General features: G+C 40.6%; 1 protein-coding gene across 2 annotated transcripts in view; it reads right to left on the minus strand.

Annotated features, from left to right (window-relative positions):
* Positions 1-11,502, minus strand: part of LOC119910570 (fibronectin type III domain-containing protein 5-like) — a 45,234-nt gene extending 33,732 nt beyond the window's left edge. For both annotated transcript variants that reach the window (XR_005445647.1, XM_038729239.1), the window contains exon 1: positions 10,561-11,502. Coding sequence is in view for 1 of the 2 variants with exons in the window: in XM_038729239.1 (XP_038585167.1) it covers positions 10,561-10,618 (58 nt within the window). In the remaining variant the exon portion in view is untranslated. The remainder of the gene's footprint in view (positions 1-10,560) is intronic.
* Positions 11,503-18,701: the final 7,199 nt, after the last annotated feature.

The raw sequence follows: 18,701 nt of genomic DNA on the forward strand, positions 1-18,701 counted from the left end.
AATTGTGTTTAGCAACTTAAGCCACCATAGCTCCTATCACGGCTAAAAATAAACAGTTTGTGGGGAAGGTGTAATAACCAGAAGGTGGGAGCAAATAGCAAAGTGGCGTGCATTTCAAGAAATGCTTTGGTAGGGGGAAGAAAAAAAAGCTTTGTACTGCACCCATAACGGCTAGGAAGCATGAGGCCATGGGGGAATTAGTGTCTGTAAATTAGCACATGTTGATTAGTGCGGAGAAGCCTTGCGCTGCAGCGCTGGGGGAATTACAATTTCTTGCTGCTTGTTTCCCCCGCTAACATGTTATTGAGTCTCATGAGCTGTGCTCTCAAGGGGGTTAGCATACATACAGCTGGCAGAGACATTAGCTCCCCTTCATTCATAGTTAATGTGCCATGATAAAGCCATCAGAATTTTGTGCTGATCTGGATTTCGCCCTTGCATGTGTCAGAAGAGACCTTGGCACGTGGTCTCGTCCTGGTGGACACACACACACACACACACGCACGCACGCACGCACGCACGCACGCACAGAAGTTATGAGGATCACAGTATGACACTCTGGAGAGGAGGCGAGCACAAGGCGTTAATGTGTCTCATTTATAAGCAAAAGCATCTGATGAATAATTTAGAAGTGCTAACGCATGTGATCGCATCGGAGTTACACTGTAACGCAGTGTCATGTTTTATAACTTACTGCCCATAATGCGTTTTTATTAGAGACTGCCTACTGTTTCCCAGCCGTTCCACCATGTTTCCATTCTGACTGCTTGAATGTTACATAAACCACAAAAGGGAGCTCCACTATGTATAGCCTCTTTTGTTCTTCTTTGTCCCGCCATTTGTTTCATACAACTGCCAGAGCTTTTGGATCTGTATTCACCACCCCCTTGTCACAGGATATCCACCTCATACGTTTCCTCTATTTCTTCCCATATTCACTTTGTGACTATAATGGACGCACACACCCTCACTGTCTATCTGTTTTTGTCTCGCTTTCCTTTCATCTCTGTCGGTCTCTCCAACACTCCCTCGCTATATTTCTGAACAGCTACTACACCAGGGCTTTTTGGCAGCTCCTCCATAGCCTGGCGTGTTAAGCTCTCTAGCCTGTAACTGACACTTCAATGGGAATCTGGGCGCAGAGAGGAGATGGTGGGTGAAAAGGGGAGACGGTAGCCTAGCTGTGAGTCACTCATGTACTATTCTGCTATTGATTAGCCTCATGCTACTCACACACTGGCTGCTGATCAGCTGGTTTACAATGTAGGCAGATGCACAGCTTATAAATGTAAGAATTGTTTTGAGGCTAAAATTAAAGTCTGGCTATAGATTTAAATTTTAAATTAATTTAGGATGTCTTCCTTTAACAGCCACAGAGCGACTGTTTGTGTGTGTGTGTGTGTTTGTGTGTGTGTGTGTGTGTGTGTGTGTGTAGGAGGCTGTACGTGTATGCTTTCTGCATGTGTATGTTGAAACAGAGCCTGTGCGTTCTCTGTGGTCCATTCAGGCTTTGTACACAGCAGCCCAGCGCAGTTGAATAATCACACCTAAGGGTCTTTTTGTCCCTTTGTAGAGAAATGAGTTATTTACTCATAGGAAATGAATTTTCCAACCCCGCTGGCCACAAGAAAGCTGAGGTGGGGAGGGTGGGATTGCAAAACAGAATCTTTCTCCCCCTCTTTCCATCTGATAGACACACACACACACACACACACACACACTTCTCAAATTAAATGTCAAAAGGCAGGGTATGAAAATCAATGCAGCACTGTGTGCAGAGAGAATACAAGCCAGCTAATTCAAAGGAAAAGGAGTGCCGTGAGTCTGATTATTTGAGTTATTTGTCAAGCCCAATGCTAATGAAATCTACGCTCAAATCTGTTGCAAACCCCCCGGGAAGCAGCAGGATTATGGGATGGGGCTGATAACGCTAAAGGACCTCACAGATTTATTTAAGGTTATAAATATGACATTAGCGCGTCTTCTCTCGTCTTTAATGTCAGACTCACTGTATAGCCGGTCTTTCTCTGTTGCAACCCTGCTGAGCACAGCTGATAGAGTAACACCTATAGTAGCTGCTGCCTGGGAGGATGGATGTCACAGGCAGGTGGAGGGGTAGAATGTGAATAATATTTTCTCTATGATTCCTTCATGTTTCACTCTCTTTTGCCACTAGCATTCTCTTTATCTCTCTCCAGCTTTGTCTTTCTCTCCTGTGGCTCTAACACTAGCACCCCCTCTACCTTTTGCATTTTACTTTAATTTGCTCTTTCTCTATCCATCACTCCCTTCATCTCTGTGTCACTCTCTAGCAAGAGTTGCCCTAAGAAAGGAATGTGCTGGGTGACTACTTGACCCTGACTGAAGACTGAGGCCCCCCAACCAAACTAGACTAGCCACTACCAGCACAAAAGATGATCATGGGCAAAAGTAGGTACAGTAGCCAAAAGCTGTACTTAAGTAAAAGTATTCAAAACAAATACAACAACTAGAAGTAAATGTTGTCATCAAAATAACTACAGGAGTAAGAATACAAAAGTATTTACTGAAAAAATACTAGCAAGTAACTTTGCTAAATTTGATGTGGATTTGACTGAAACAATTTCCCCTACTGATGGTCTTCCTCAGGTAAAGGTAAAGAAGCAAACACACTATTGAAATGACAAGTCATCATCTCCTGATTAGATAGCCAGCCACATATTTCCAGTGTATATCGATCAAGTGTAATTACAAAATACTACATTACTATTAAGTACACCAATAAGTAAAGATTGTTTAAAAACATTCTATTGTTTAATAATATATTTTCTTGTTGTCTCCGATATTACGTTATGATTTGGCAAACAAATCAATGTAGGAGATAATACTGTGATGTTTCACAATTTATTGCCTATCAAATACAGGTGTGTTCACTGCTTCACTTTCACCAGAAGAAGATCTGTGGTTGAAACATTATATCTGTTACATCCACATGAAAAGTAATTGTATATTCAATATGTAGCGGAGTAAAAATAATGATTCTTCTCAAAAATCTATTCAAGTAACAGTAAAAGTATGATACATTAAAACTACTCTGACAAGTACATTTTACTCATAAAAGTTAGACAAAGTACAAGCAACAGAGTAAATGTAACTCATTAATAATATCTCTGATCATGGGAAACTGACTGATAAGCTGGAGAGTACAAACACACACACACACACACACACACACACACACACACACACCTTAACATGTATACACTTTAACAATGTAGACGTCTGTCTACATGGTCCTATTTACAGTGAACAACACAGAAGCATTGAAAATACATTCCTGACTTCTCTGTGTCAAACACAACTTCTGCAACAGGAGACAAAACTTTTGTAAGAGGAGAGAAATAAGGAAAGGTGTGTGTTTGTTGGTGAATGTATTGCAGGTAACCTCTTAGGGAGCCCACCTGTGCTGCAGACTGCTCAAATGCAAAATCACACCATCTGGACTCCCTGTGGATTTGACTGCCCAGTACCTAATAAAAAACAATATTTTTATGCTCTGCTGGATTGCTGAGGAAAACTGGAGGAGGAGGAGTGCAGGGGCCTACGCACAGATTTACTAATCTATCGTTCCTGGAGGCTTGCATTTCCATTTTTATCTGAAAAACAAGGAAATCATTTATTTCAGTGTGAAATTATTCCATTAATGCCACCTCATTTTTGTCCTTGTTTTAGTGCTGAGCAGAACTGAGAATTAAGATAATTAATTTTAATTGATTTAACTAACACAAGTATATTTTCTGTCAGGCCGAAACTGTTAAAACAAAAAGCACATTTGTAATCAATGAATTGCACTGAAGTGGTTCTGTGCCCACTGTCTGTTTTGTGTATGACACAAAGGGTTTTTTAAACCTCTCTATACTGCATCATTTTACAGTATTTATTTATCTCTGTACAAGTCACTTATGAATGTGACAAATAATACTGTTAAGTTTATCTGAATTGCATTAAATACTGCAGCGATTTAACAGCTACAAACACTAAAACAGCCAATGTTTACCATTATGTAGTATTTTTAGAGAATTAACAGCCAGAACAGCATTTCAGCCAGAACAACTTTTTTTAGTATCTCATCCTAACTGTCTTGGATCTTTTTTGTCTTCATTTTTCTCTGTGGTTGCCTTTGTCCACAACAGCATTAATCCACATTAACAATGGGTTGACTGTATATGGCATTCTGGAAGCATTTCTGTCCCTCCAAATGGCAGCTCGGACGGTCTTCCACCTGCACACACAACATGACAGACGTGATACTGAACAGATGACAGACTGCGTCAGCGAGCTGCCATTGCCACGTCTGTCTTTTGGCATTGCCATCTCTTTCTCCCACAGGCCCTGTGTCCAGATGATCGCACCAATCTGTCCTCTAATGCCTCTGTCATTCCATTTTCCTAAAAAAAATTGCCATCCTGACATCTCTTAACAAATGCAAACAAAACATTAAAATCAAAATGTTTCTCTTTGTTTTTCTAGTTCCTATTGTTTGGTGTTAATTCTAGTGTTGCCACCAGATCTGCCAGCTTTAGCGCGCGAGAGCCCTCGCTCTCAACCACAAGGCCATCGCTCTATTTTATCTGAGTCACACTAAGCCATTGGCGAGCTCTCAAAGAGGAACTCAAAGAGGCTTTTTGAAATGCAGAAGAGGCTGACGAGGTGCCAGAGGAAAGAGCAGCAGCAGTAGTATGTTGATACAAACACTGGCACTAATGTAAGAGGATGGGTGACAACCGAAACATGAGAGGGTGCGAGAAAGATAAGGAAGATTATCTGGGCAGTACTGTCACAGCAATAACAGCAAAGCTAAGAAGAGGACGGACGTCTCCAACATATTTTTTCTTTTTTTGTTTTCACTTTTACAGAAAGTAAGGCAAGCTTTTAAATTACTTCTAGCTTCATATTTGCATTCTAAAGCTTGTTCTGTATTCACACAGACCTACATAGAAAAAATACATGCGTGCATGCAGCCAAAAAACAAATAAAGAGCACAAATATACATGTAACTCTTGAGCTTATATTCAAGTTTGAAGAAAAATATTTTGAAGACATCTTAAATGAAAGATGTATATGCAGTAAACAATTCTATAGCCCTGAACTTTATGTTACGTCTCATTATCAAGAAGCAAAAGATTATGTTGCACAGTTGAAAAGAAATATTCTTCCTCTGGCAATTGAGGTTGGAAAATTCAGATTATGTGAGTTGTGTGATTTGGGAGAAGGGATTCATTTTCTTTTGTGCTGTACAAACTATGATGATTTAGTGTCCATTTCCCATGAAATATTCTGGTGTATAGATGATCAAAAATAGGATTGGTTGTTCAATTTGCCTGTTTTAGTAGTTTTTTTTGTAAAGTAAAATAAAAGCATTTGATTATTTCATTGATTTGTTGTCCATCTAGAAAGAAATGGCCCACTGCTTCTGTAGTAACAAGGAGCTGTCATCACTGGAGTGGGTGAGATGGATTCATGAGATGCAGCCCTCCTTACAAGTCCACTTTATCTCTGAAACTTAAGTTAACTGTGGTGGCGGTTTGCCAATGTGTTTATGTCTTCTTGGAAAATATATGGTAGAAATAGCACTGTGAAATAAACAAATGCTGTAAGTTAAAAAGTCACACATAATTTAAAAGTATTTCCCTGTCAATACCGCAAATCTGATGCAACATACTTTTAAGAAGAAAACCCAGTGACCATGTTGCACTGTAATAGGTTCCTGAAAAAAGGGCAATAAACTGCACATAAAAAACTTACAAACAGCAAACAAGCTAATAATCACAAACAGCTAATTGTGCTCACACATTTGACTGGAGGGAAACTAATGAAAAAAAACACACACACGCACACACACACACACACACACACACACACCTTTCCATGCCCTGTTAAATAGCCTCTTCAGAGGGAACAGTAATGATTCAGCTCTCCTATCAGGAGGCTGCCCCAGATACCCAGCAGGTCTAAAGGACAGTCATTTGAATAAAATCAGGGCAGCAGAGTTGCATTTAAAGGACTAAAAATACACCAAAAAGTCACTCTGCCGCTGTTTCTAATGTGTATGGTAAAACTAACCACATCATTGTTTCCGTGTCGGACCACGAACACAAGCCCTGCACGCTGTCAGCTTATCCTCTGATGGATACAGTGTTCACTGGCGATCACTCATCTAATTTCATGCATGTGACAAAACCCGCCAAGTGGAAACAATAACATCAGGAAACAAAGCGCAGAGAATCTTATGAAACCACATTGATTTGGTTTTTCTCTTTTTTTACGCATCTCTCTGACTGATTGGATGTCAGTTTCTTATTTTTGGTGTGAGAGGGAAGAAGATGGGTAGCTTTTGCAAACTCTAACTCCTCTCTATGGGTGCCACATTAGACGGCATAGCACTTGAATGTAGCACATAATATTTTGTGCTCACAGAGAATTTATCCCCTGGCAGGTGGCTGCCAAACCTTTCCTCGATTTTTTTGGTTTGCAGCATAAAAAAATAACCTCTGAACTCATTAATATAAGCGTCGCTCAAACAAAGAAACAGCCTGGAGCTTGCACCGCTTGCATCACTATTCAATTTGTTGATTGATTCATTGATTTTCTTCCTCCAAACTCAGAACTGTTAGGGACTGGGGGAAATTGCCTACAAGGATTTATGACCTCATTCACATGAATGTGTTAGAGAGCCAATTTACATTTTAAATGGAATCATTACCTTTCCTTTCCCAGGATCAACAGACTGTTTATGAGTCGCCATAAACACAGACACGTTTAAGATGTTACCGTGGTGTAAATTTTATAGTGCTGTGGTGCACACCCACTCACTCCTGCAAGTCCACCACTCTGCCTCAAAATCGATTTGGCCTGGTTTTCCTGGTGCAGGTGTCTGACTAAGTCCTAAATTAAACTGGCAGACAAAAACTTGAATCGAGTTGAGATGTGAATCCAAAATGAACGCAGTTACACAGACTACACACAGTCTGCAGGTCTCTGAAGTGGTCAAGTCTTCTAAACATTTGGACTCACTGATGTTCAGGAGTTATCCTTGACCTTGAGCACAGTTGTTGACAAAACAATCTCACTTCAAGGTCCACTTAGTAACTGCTCTGACACTTTTGGTCATTTCACATTCTATTTGTCAGCAGATGAAATTCACTTAATTGTCATGAAATGGTAGCTAAGCACTTTTTTATGCTTTTACTATGGACAGTCAAGAGATGAAAGGAAGTGGAGAGAGAGAGAGGCTGGACAAGAGAAGCGGTGGTTCTGGCGTCTTAACCCCTAAGCTACAGGGGGCGCTCCTTCTTAGCACTTTAAGGACTTCATCCATCGGAAAAAGGGACTGGAGCACACTACTTGATTTGCAGCTTTTAGTGCAAACAGAGCAATATTTCGACTCTACTGAGTCTTCATCAGTACAATACAATGTACAAATGTTAATGGAGGATTTCAAATCAGGGTGGGAGAAGACCTTTTAATCCAGACTTTCCATCTGCGTTTGCATTGCGGGTCAATGTTGCAGATGAAAATCATTTGATGTGAGCTAAAGCTCCAGAGCAGCTAGTGAATGGACCTTACTGTGAGCTTGTTTTGTGAACATTTAAACACATCACACGATGACTTGATGCATCCTGTTTCTTTGCATTCTGAGCAGAAAAATGTTTTTCTGCAGACACTGGGCCATAGAGTCACTGTGGTGGCAAATCACATACTGCTTTTGTTTTTTACTCTTGTTCTTGCCAATGTTTTAACCAAGGTATTTAGCATTTATAAGCAGCATGTCAACACTTAGAGGTTTATTACACACTATAATGTGGCTGTAAGTACATATAAGGACATTTTAAGTGTTCATTTGTGTATTTATCTGTAACTGTAACTCCCCTACTGAAGCATCCATAAATGGTGTATGAACAGATAATAAACCTAGCTGGAATTATATTATGATACTCTCCCCATGAAGATAATTCCTACATGTGTATAAACACTTAATAAATGCTTTAATATGCACTGCTCATTAGAGGGTGGCACAGTGTATTATGAACCATTTATGAAGTGTTAATATACTGCCTATAAACTGTAAATACAGGGAGTGTGCCAGTAAACTGTATAAGGGTAAGTTTGTGTGTGTGTGTGTGTGTGTGTGCGTGCAAGAGAGAGAAGCAGCACAGTGATCCGTCATCAGTGGAAAGGTTGAGGAGTGGGAGGATGGCGAGCGAACCAGACCAGAGTTTTGATGGCAAGAGTGTGTCAGGAGGAGTGAAGTGTGGCAGTGAGTTAAGGTGTGAGTATGTGTGTAGTTTGGGCACTAAAAAGCATGTTTTATATTCTCTCTCTCTCTCTCTCTCTCTCTCTCTCTCTCTCACTCTCTCTCTCACACACACACACACACCCATCGTTTCCATGGATTTGTGTGAGAGGACCACTGTGCTCCTCAGCAATCCCATCATGTCTTTCTAGTGTTCGTGGCAGTTCATTATCTTCGAAAGACATAAGTCTGGAGGGGATCATGCGTTGGTTGTGTGTGTGTGTGTGTGTGTGTGTGTGTGTGTGTGTGTGTGTGTGTGTGTGTGTGTGTGTGTGTGTGTCATCTGTCAGCAGCTCTCGCATATACTGGAACCATCAGCCTAATTATTTTTATGCACATTTATGACTGTGTGCTCAAGGACTTCTCCTGGTTGCAGTGATTCACAATTTTTGAAAAACCTATTTTATTGACTGAGCCTATCGTAAAGCTTAGACTTTTGTCTTTTCAGCAGTATTCGTCATTTTACATAGCGACACAGCGAAACGCATTTCTGGGAATCAGCTAGGCTAGAAACAATTTGGGACAGTCCCGAATTATGAGCAGATGTCCCAAATGCCGCATCCTGTCCTGTTTGTCCCGAAAATTAGACTTAACCTGAGTTTTGATTAGTTATAGCCTAATGAAACATTTAATACTGATCGTCGTGAAACATTCTTTTGGTGTTGCCCACAGATGGGCGCTGTTTCTGCTCTCCACTGGCACTGCAGGGTATCGTGGACACTGTGTGAACAGTGTTGTTAGAGCCAAAACGTAGGCTAACATGCAGGTGTGCTCTTTTCCCCTTTTTGTTTTCTAGTGTAGATAAAGATAGTGGAAGTTGAAGTCGCAAGGACAGGGGATCTCACACGCAAACATGACACACTGGTGAAATGAATAAAATAAAACCTGATGTTCTAATGATCAAAAATAAAACATTTTACCATTGAATTTTGACTTTCACCTGTTTTGCTGTTCATTGACACTGAATGTAATGCACTGGAGGCCACACCCAAACCCAGTTCCCCTTTCCCGAATTTTACCCATGTGGTCATCTGGTCACCCTAGCAGCTGCGTCTCAAAAACTGACATCCTTAGAAAAGTTTGGTCTCAACTTGAACTGGAGCATCTGCAGATTAATCCCATACCTGATATGTTGTGATCCACCAAAATCATAGTTAAGGCACAGTAATAGATGAATAAATCCTCGTTTTTGTATTCTTCGACGCCATCTTGACAGTAAGGGAGCCTGGAGGGACAATTGAGTGAGATTCATCTCTTCTTTGGATGGGCGGGGAGAGGGATGTAGGGAGGGGTTTATTTAGTGTGCTGTGTTCCAACAAATGTTCTAAATAAATAAAAATGTCGAAATACAGGAATTTGGCCTTATCTTCTTATTTATTGTTTCTTTATTAGGTTTATAGGCCTTCTTAGACTTAATTAGGCAGTAGGCCCTACACTTACATATGCTACAATATAACATTAGACTATTCTTCTTAAAGAAAACTGAGACTATAATGTACAAAAACAATTTATTAAAAACACTGCATGCATCTGTACAGAAACACTGACTAGACACACCTGAGGGAGATCTGCACTCTGAGTTTGGGCTCTGTGGATACTAATGTCTAGTAATGATCAGTAGTCAACAAATGTTTATACAATATTCTAGTTTTCACACTGACAGACGTGTTAATCAGCTCAGGTCACTCCGCTTGTAAATGTGTGCGCAGCAGCTTATAGTACCTGCCTGAAATGCGATTCAAAAGGTCAGCTTGGCTCACATCAAACACACACACACACACACACACACACACACACACACACACACACACCTTTGCTTTTTTGCTTTAAGAGACAGATAACAACATAGTTTGTTACAGGTCAATTTAGCCCCACTAACATGAATTAATCCACATGCAACTGCCTGGTTTGGACTCCTGTGAATTGTTCAAATCAGACTTTAACCCTTTATATTTGTTTCATTAGATGACAACACAGAAATGTCTGCAAACACAGCCAGCCTTTCCACAAATACAATAGACTACGCAACGTCTCGCAGCACTACCGCTTAAAATCTAAAGCCTATACAACACAGCTCCATGTAAGAATCTGAGACAGCAGCGTTTCACACACATGCCGCTGCAATCCGTCCATGGTTCGCAGAATTAGGCAATAAAATATAGCTCTGCCAGCTGCTGCTCCAGAATCCACGGAAACATCCCTCTGATTGCACATAAACATAAACTTACCCGCTGTGACTCGAGAGACGCAGAGACAGCTGAGGACGAGCAGGGAAAATCTCTCCATCTTTCTAACGCTGGGGCGACGTGCGGTCCCATTTACTCTGGCCGGGGGTGCTGTGTTAACCCGCCGGTGTGCTGGTGTGTTGTGCTGATCGGCATTCACGTCAGTTCATGCGTATCGTCTCGACTGGAAGAGGCACAATGACGGTCTGTCAGCCGCTTTTTCAGCACCTCGGACAGCAACACCTCCGCTCAATCAACAGCCAAGACCGTCCCCGAGCCACCGGCGACCGTCGACCAGCGACCAGCCAGGTGAGCATTATTATCGACTGGTCTCGTGCCTGGAGCCGCTCGCTCGCGTCGTTGGTCCTCAAAGTGTGCTCCAAAAAAACCCTCCCCGATCCGCTGCTGCTGCTGCTGCTGCTGCTGGAGATGCTGGAGGTGGTGCTCAGCGCCGCTCGGCTGCAGCAGACAGAGTGAAACGTGCTGGCTTTGTATATGAGCGCCTGCTGTCCCTGCCTGCCACACTAACTCCTGAAGAGCTCACGGTGAGAGAGGGAGGCTGCAAGACAGTCAAGACCAACTGGCTAAAAATCCATAAAAATACAAGTCACCAAATGTGGGGAAGAAACAGGAGTATAAAATGAAAGAGTTAGTTAGTATAGGCTAATTACAGGCCTATAATTCTGTTATAGGTTATTGTTATAGTAGCAGCCTTTGTCCATTTGTTGCTGTCTTCTGCCCTCTCCATCCCACATATTTCACATCACAAACGCAGAGACCAGAAACACTAACAGCTGTAATAATTCAATATTCAGACGTCTTCCAGGCCTCCAGAAACACAACACCGAGGGACGAGCCTTTCAAATGCAAACTTGTCACCTAAAGCCCTCTCCTTTGATCGAGCATGGCTACTTTCTCTCTCTCGCATCCTCCTGCATTACTTGTACACTTGGTGAGCCAGTACTGAATTACTGCTGCCCACTCATCGATTAAATATGCATACACTGGCCCACGCAAAACACTCGCCGGTGCAAAGATAAAGTATCTGCTTTCCACTGTTTTTTTCCACTGACTTTAACAGCCCCCCCTCCCGCGCGTGCGGGCGCGCTCACGTTGTTTCAGAAGCACTGAGAACGCCTGATGAAGCGGGTAGAGAAGTGGATAAAGTCTGCATACAGTACCTGATGGTTTCCCTGCAGCGGGCTGTGTAGGCTACTTGCAGCTTTCCGGGATAATTATATCTGTGTGTGTGGTGAGTGTAGTCCCCAGTCAGGAGACTGACACTGTCCCTCAGCTGTGTCCCCAAGAAGTGTTTTCTTCACCCCGCTGTGCACCTCGATTCACAGTCTGCTGCCACTGACGCGTGGTGGAGAGGTGACTGCTGGAGGTTTATGCATGCTTCACTCTCCTGTACTGCTTTCTCCCTCCATCTGTGTGTGTGCACAGAGAAGGAGAGAGAGGAAGAGAGTTTAGGGACACAGAAAGAGAAGCACTGGACCAAACACCTCTATCAGCACAATAATGCATGAGCAGCAGTGGTGAAGGAAGTATTCACATCCTTTACTTGACTTTAAGTTGTAATAATGTAAAAATACTCTTTTACAGGTTAAAGTCCTACACTGGAAAAGTATGTTCTAAACGTATCATTAGCAAAATATACTGTTCCTTTCAGTGTTATACTACTATAGGTTACAATTGCTGAGAAATGTGTGTGTGTAATAGTTTATTTTAACAATGTCATATACTCTTATGTAGTTTAATCTGTACCACTGCAATATACTGATCATATGTACAGTCTTAGCTACTTCTTGAGCTTCTTCAGCAAAATGTTGCCCTTCACTGAGGCAATGTAAAAGCCAACCTACCATATAATTTCAGGGGGTTTGGGAACAAATCTAACATTTTCTTAACATATTTTTCTCAGAGTACATTCTTCAGAATCATCTTTGGACATGTTCAAATCCTGTGGAAGTCTGAAAATAAGCTGCACACTATACTGACAGCTTCCAGTATATTTAAAGGAACAGAGCAACATTTTTGATCCAGATCTTCGTCAGGCACTGTCAAGTAAACACAACAAGCGATATATAAAAAACAAAAACACACTTCAGCTGTTTTTTATCTGCATATTAAAGAGTCAATCTATTCTGTTAATATAGAAATATAGATGTTCCTGTATAGCAATAGGGTTGCAACAAAGTGATAAAACTGTAGTGCACAATGCTCCCCCTAAACCAGAATCTATGCCACTCTTTCATACATACATTAAGTGACCCTCAGGATGATGGTGTGTGAAAGAGGAGGTCAGAATCTAATTACACACAGAAACCTCTTTCTGTAGGATCCTTTGCACATTAAGAGTCCAGCTTCAAAAGCCTCTGCCATAAACCAAGAAACCAAGTAGACCCCAAGACTGTTTCCCTCCAAAAGCTGCACACACTAAGCCTGAAGTATCAGAAAACCTACTTCTGAATGCATTAGAATGTTTCTTGTATGTTCATGTTACTAAAATGTGGTATTTAAATGATATATCTGATTTATATTGCAACAGTGATAATTAAGGTCAGAATAACTTACCTTTCCACTGTGCTTGACATATCATGTTTGACGTCTTTTAAAAGCACAAATAACCTGGTACAACATGATATGTCCACATTTGACAAAAGGAACATCTTACAAAAGAGGTGTGTTCACTCCAAGACACCCCATTCTTTAACCCAAATCTGTAATTGGTTTGGACATCCATTGTCCACTCTCTCCCTCTCATCTATGCCACTCTTCTGCTTCTATGCTCAGAAATCTTGGCTTCATGCCTTGCTGCCTTTTCTCCTGAATGGAATTAAAAAACTGGAGCTGAAGTAGTGAAACAACAACAAAGACTTTTCAAGCCTGCACCATGTCTGCCACAGTGTTTGTCTGGTCAAATGAACCAGGCTGCCCAATACTAAACCATCTACAGCAGAGACCCATTCTCTCCCTTTCCCCTGTGGGCCTGACCCCTTCAGCTCTCCTACAATGCGCTGTGGTTGTTATTAGAAATAGTCCATCCAGACCACAGCAGAGTGAGTGGAGAGTCTACTTCTGGTAGAGTGGAAATGCCAGTAATTCGAAAGAAATAAAAGTCTAAACTTCTACTAAGGTAGAAATATTGATGAACTGATAAACACAAAACAGAAAAGTGCAGTTGTAACGGACTTTAATCATGAAGAATTAATTTTAATGTATATGAAACGTGACTTAACCATCACATAAGCTACACTGGCGATAAATTGCAGTAGGATCATTCACTGTCAGTTTCACGTGTCATGAGCAGTGTTGGGGTAGTTACTCAAGTTACAAGTTACTTTTTAAAAAGTAATACTTACTTTACTAGATTACTCACTGCTGAAAGTAACTAGTTACACTACTAGCTACATTACTTTTGGATTACTGCGTAACATCACCTGCGATGCACAATAACTGCCAAATAACAAGTTATATGCTCAGATAAACACAAATCCTTATTATAATGAGAACAAAGACATCTCTCTTTTATGCTCTTTAATATTACAAAGCTGACAACAAAGCTGTGAACATCAGCCCAACATTTGTCAAGAGAAGAACAAGGCTACAGTACAGTTCTATAATGCTTAGAACTTAATTGGCATTTCATTGGAAACATTTATTTTTTAAATAATTAATTTCATTACAATACAACATAACTTAAAATAGATTGTCCTTCCAACCATCTAGTGAAAATATTAATTTGTTGAAAATAATGTTGAAAAAGTGTGTTATTGTATTAGTGTATAAGTAAGCACATGTGAGCATTCAGTGTTTAACAAAAAACACAGTGAGCATTGTAATCCAAAGTCACATACCTGGCGAATAAAACTGATTCTGATTTCCAAAAAAAACCAAGACACTGGCCCTCATCACAATATCAGATGATGGTGAGGCTTCAAAGGAAAAACTTAGCATATGTAATTGTTAAAAAGGCCAGCAACACATGGAACCTTCCACCCCCTATCTTCAAGTGGTACTTTCCGCCCCCCTCTTAGAGTGGTATGTTCCGTCTGCCTTTGTTTCCGACTGTTGTGTGCATCCATTGAACTGTAAGTACGTTAAGTCTCATATTATTATAGTTTCGGTAGAGTCTTCCCCTTTTCAGTAATGTAATTTGTACTGTGCAGTTAACAGACCAAACCCGCACAACAAACTTACTGTACCTCACTTGCCAAACTATGGCTTTAAAGTAGATTTTTACCACTTACTGGACACGCCAAACAAATAAGTGTTTATACCTGATGAGCAGGAGTCTCTCAAATCGTTTGTCAGACAATCTGTTCCCCATCGGAGACTGCCCAGGCTAAAGAGTCTCGCCACAGATGCACTAGTGTGAAGGTATTTTTGTGTCTTTTTAATGCAAGCAAAAAAAATGTTTTGAGAGCATATTTATCGCACTGAAATAAAAAATCAAGTTTGTAATTAAAAATAAACAGGCCTTTTTTGTGTCACAAAAAGTTTTAATTGCTAATATGTCCTCTTTGATTTCAAGTCAAAACATTTTCCTTGCCAGTCAGAAAGTTTTGCAGATTAAACCTGCAAGTGAGAGAGTTTTGCGAGTCAAAAATGGTCAAAATAAGAGATTCTATTGGTGGGTTTGACTGACCAATCATGGGTTAGCATTGACTGCATGGCCACGACCACAATCCCCTCACTCAGACGGCTCCGAGCAGCATTCAGCTCTACTGAAGATGGAGTTGTAATGTGTACAGGCTAGATAGATATGCTATATGAATGATTATTTATATTTACCGTCGGCAAGGCCACGGAGTCTATCGCTGTCTCCTTTTTTAGAATGACACAAAAATACCTTCATACACTAGAGGGTATTGCTGTGCTTTCGTGAAACTAATACAATACTTCCACCCCTCCAAAGACGTCTTTAGTAGCTCTGCCATTTCTGCATCCTCATGAAATGGCGCTAAAGTCAAAAGTGAGGTGAAGAAAAGTGTTACGCAAACACGCACGTTTGATTTATTTTTCTCTCCTCCCATTATGCGAATAGTTGAAGAACCAGTAGGCAAGTATCGTGATGATTTTGTTATTAGTAACTGTAATGTGATTACTGAAGTTATCAACAGTAACCCTTACCCAACACTGGTCACGAGTTTCACATGTGCCCCACCAAGGATGAGGACTTTTCATCACTCGCTATTCTGACTTTGTGTGGACAAAAACAACAGGTGCTTAGGGCATCAGCTATGAGTATTAAATGCGTGGTGCAGATATGGCTGATATCCAGACTGAGGAATAACGAGGAACCAAAATCACATGTCTATGGTGAGTCCTTGTTTCTATTTTAAAAGAACGGAAAGGGAGTTTTATCTGATATCTTTGGGGTAGAAAATAGAACCAAAATGCAGGACCTGACTCATTGTAGGCTACAAAAATATATTGGCACTGAAAGCTGTTTCTAACAGAGATGAACTGTGTGACATTTCTAGAGTACATTCCAGTTGCAGAGTTGTGTAAGAGCCAGTGAGCCCTGACCCATGTGTCCTATTGTGGTAAGTGCCATTGTTCTTCTAGTGGAACTGACGTACATGCCGGACACTGCCGTTGATAAGAATTGGCCTTGAGAAACAGATTCCTAACATTTGTAACAGATTGCTAACATTTGTAACACCAAATATCCAGTAAGAAAACATCGCCGGATGATGAGTGATGCATTAAGATCTCTCAGGATTGGCTGACCTTTGCAGAAAAGGTGACACCAACATATACATTACATTTATTGATTTAGCTGACACTTTTATCCAAAGAGACATACAATTGCTGGAGCAACTAGGGGTTAAGTGTCTTGCTCAGGGACACAGTGGTGGATGTGTCACAGTGGGAATTTGAACACAGGTCTGTCGCATTGCAAAAGGTTAAGGTAGGTTTGGAAAAAAATGCTGTCAAGAAAGAATGCTTTCAAAAATGTTAATGCCGTTTTGAGGGCAAAGGGCTGTCACACCAAATATTGATTTGATTTAGATTTTACTTATGTTCACTCACTGTGTATTTTGTTAATTGATAAATATAATCTATTAACATGTCTATTTTTGAAAGCTTGGAAGTCTTGAAAGTCTCTTGAATGTTTGCACAGTGCTGTACACACACAAATAGGGACATAAAACCTCATCCTTTTCAGACAGTCATGGTGAAATATATGCAATTCTTATTTCTATTTATTTCAGTCCCACTCTCAGTCAGTCTGGTGTCAATACACGCCAATGAAGAATACGTCAAAGTGCCATGTTTGATGTTCAGGGAAAGTGTGTTCAGAGAACAATTTTGGACCAGGGGCAAGAGAGGCTGAGTTTAGAAAGCAGCTGAGTGAGTGGAGAGCTGAGGGATGGATCAGTGGATGGCTGGATGAAACAAATACTCCGTGATCTCGAGTGATCATATTCCCACTTGACTGAGATGGTACAACTGGTTCTTTAGGGTGCACTGTATAGAGATGACCTGATGTCAGTAAGTTATCAAGAAATGGGTCAAGAGGGGAGTTGATAACCACAAGGGCTGAATAATTTGAGTGACTTACATAAAATATATTGTTTCTGTAGACAGCCTCCTAAGGTTATTCTGTCAGAATGCTGGCAGCATAATTAATAAACCACTGGATGATGCAGACTCAGTCAGTGTTTTAATTTATAGAGCTCATAACGATGATGTCTGTTGTGTCTGACCCGTCTGTGTACCAAGAAAACGTGATCAATGATCATCATCAGTGATGTTTGCTTTCTGTAGTTAGGCCTGTTTCATATTAACTACTGCAAACATGCAACACATATTAAGCATTAGCAAAAAAGCTATTGCTTAATATTTTAATCTCGGCCAGCAGCAAACGCAAGCTTTTAAATTTACTGCAATTAAAGTTCAGCATCAGCAAACATTTCCATGTTTCTTGTGTTATTTCTGTGTATTCATCTAATCTGAGCCATTGTAGAGTTACTCAAAATCAATCCGTTCATCTGCATTAATGTCATCACATCAATACAAAACAACAAACCACTAAAACATGATCCTGTTAAGACATAATGAAGACTGAAAGTATTACATATTTTACAAATATGTAAAAACAGTTTTCTTGCTTTCTATTCATAAATTTGCATTCATGAATATTATCCTTGACTTACTGCAAAATTGAAATATAAGACCCTAAGATGTTAATGCCCATGTTCTACAATTTCTGCATGCAAACTTCAAAAACACTTCTTCCTTGCTTATTCTGTTAGAAATGTCAGGTTATGTTCATTTTCATCACATGCCTGTGAGCATCAACAAGGATCTTTCCAATTAAGAAATGCATATGAAGCACACTGAAATGAACTCCTGACTGATAATCATACAGAAATCATGTGCGAAATAGAGGTGCACACATAGCTATGGCTAAATTCACATTTTAAGCCCAGGCAGCTGAATCATGTGTGTGTGGGGGGGTCTCTCAAATTCCTGGGCCAACTGAATGTTAATAGTCTTTAAATTCAGCACTCAGCAAACACATAAAGGACTCAGCCCAAGCGAATAATTTGCCTCTGGAAATTGGCCTCCTTGATACTTTACAGCCTTCTACATTAAACGCAGATCAAGCAGAAAATCAGCAATAAATCTGACATCTTTATGGACATTCTACTTCATCTATGTGCCTGTGAGCTTCTACCCAGTGGAGGGAGACGGTGTTTATCTCAGTGTGTGTGGTAGTGTTTGGTCAGGGAAAAGGATTTGTATGGTCCCTGTTGTCATTTTTCAAAAGGGGCTCGAGGCCGTGAAGTTTAACATTTAATGTTATAGAGGTCTCGCTCAGCTTATCCAGCTATTTGAACTGTCCCTTCTGCCAGCACTGACTTTAGGAAGCTCTGACTGTGCGGGTCACTTCTGCCTCCCTGTTTACAATGCAAGAAATGCCTGGATCACACCAGACAAGTTAGTGATCTGTCGAGAGACACTTAACACAAAAGCAAAGGGTGAGAATTCATTTGGTGAAACATTCATGGTAATTAGATGTTGTTAGCATGCTCGTTAGCTTGGAATGTTTTTCACTCCTTAATTAAACTCTTCGTTGAACAAAATGTTGTACAACCATGTTAAAAAAATGCCATGGAGGAATAAAT

This window comes from Micropterus salmoides, unplaced genomic scaffold, assembly GCF_014851395.1.
Source record: "Micropterus salmoides isolate LMB-PRFRI ecotype aquatic unplaced genomic scaffold, ASM1485139v1 Ms_hic_scaffold_19, whole genome shotgun sequence".
Classification (NCBI taxonomy): domain Eukaryota; kingdom Metazoa; phylum Chordata; class Actinopteri; order Centrarchiformes; family Centrarchidae; genus Micropterus; species Micropterus salmoides.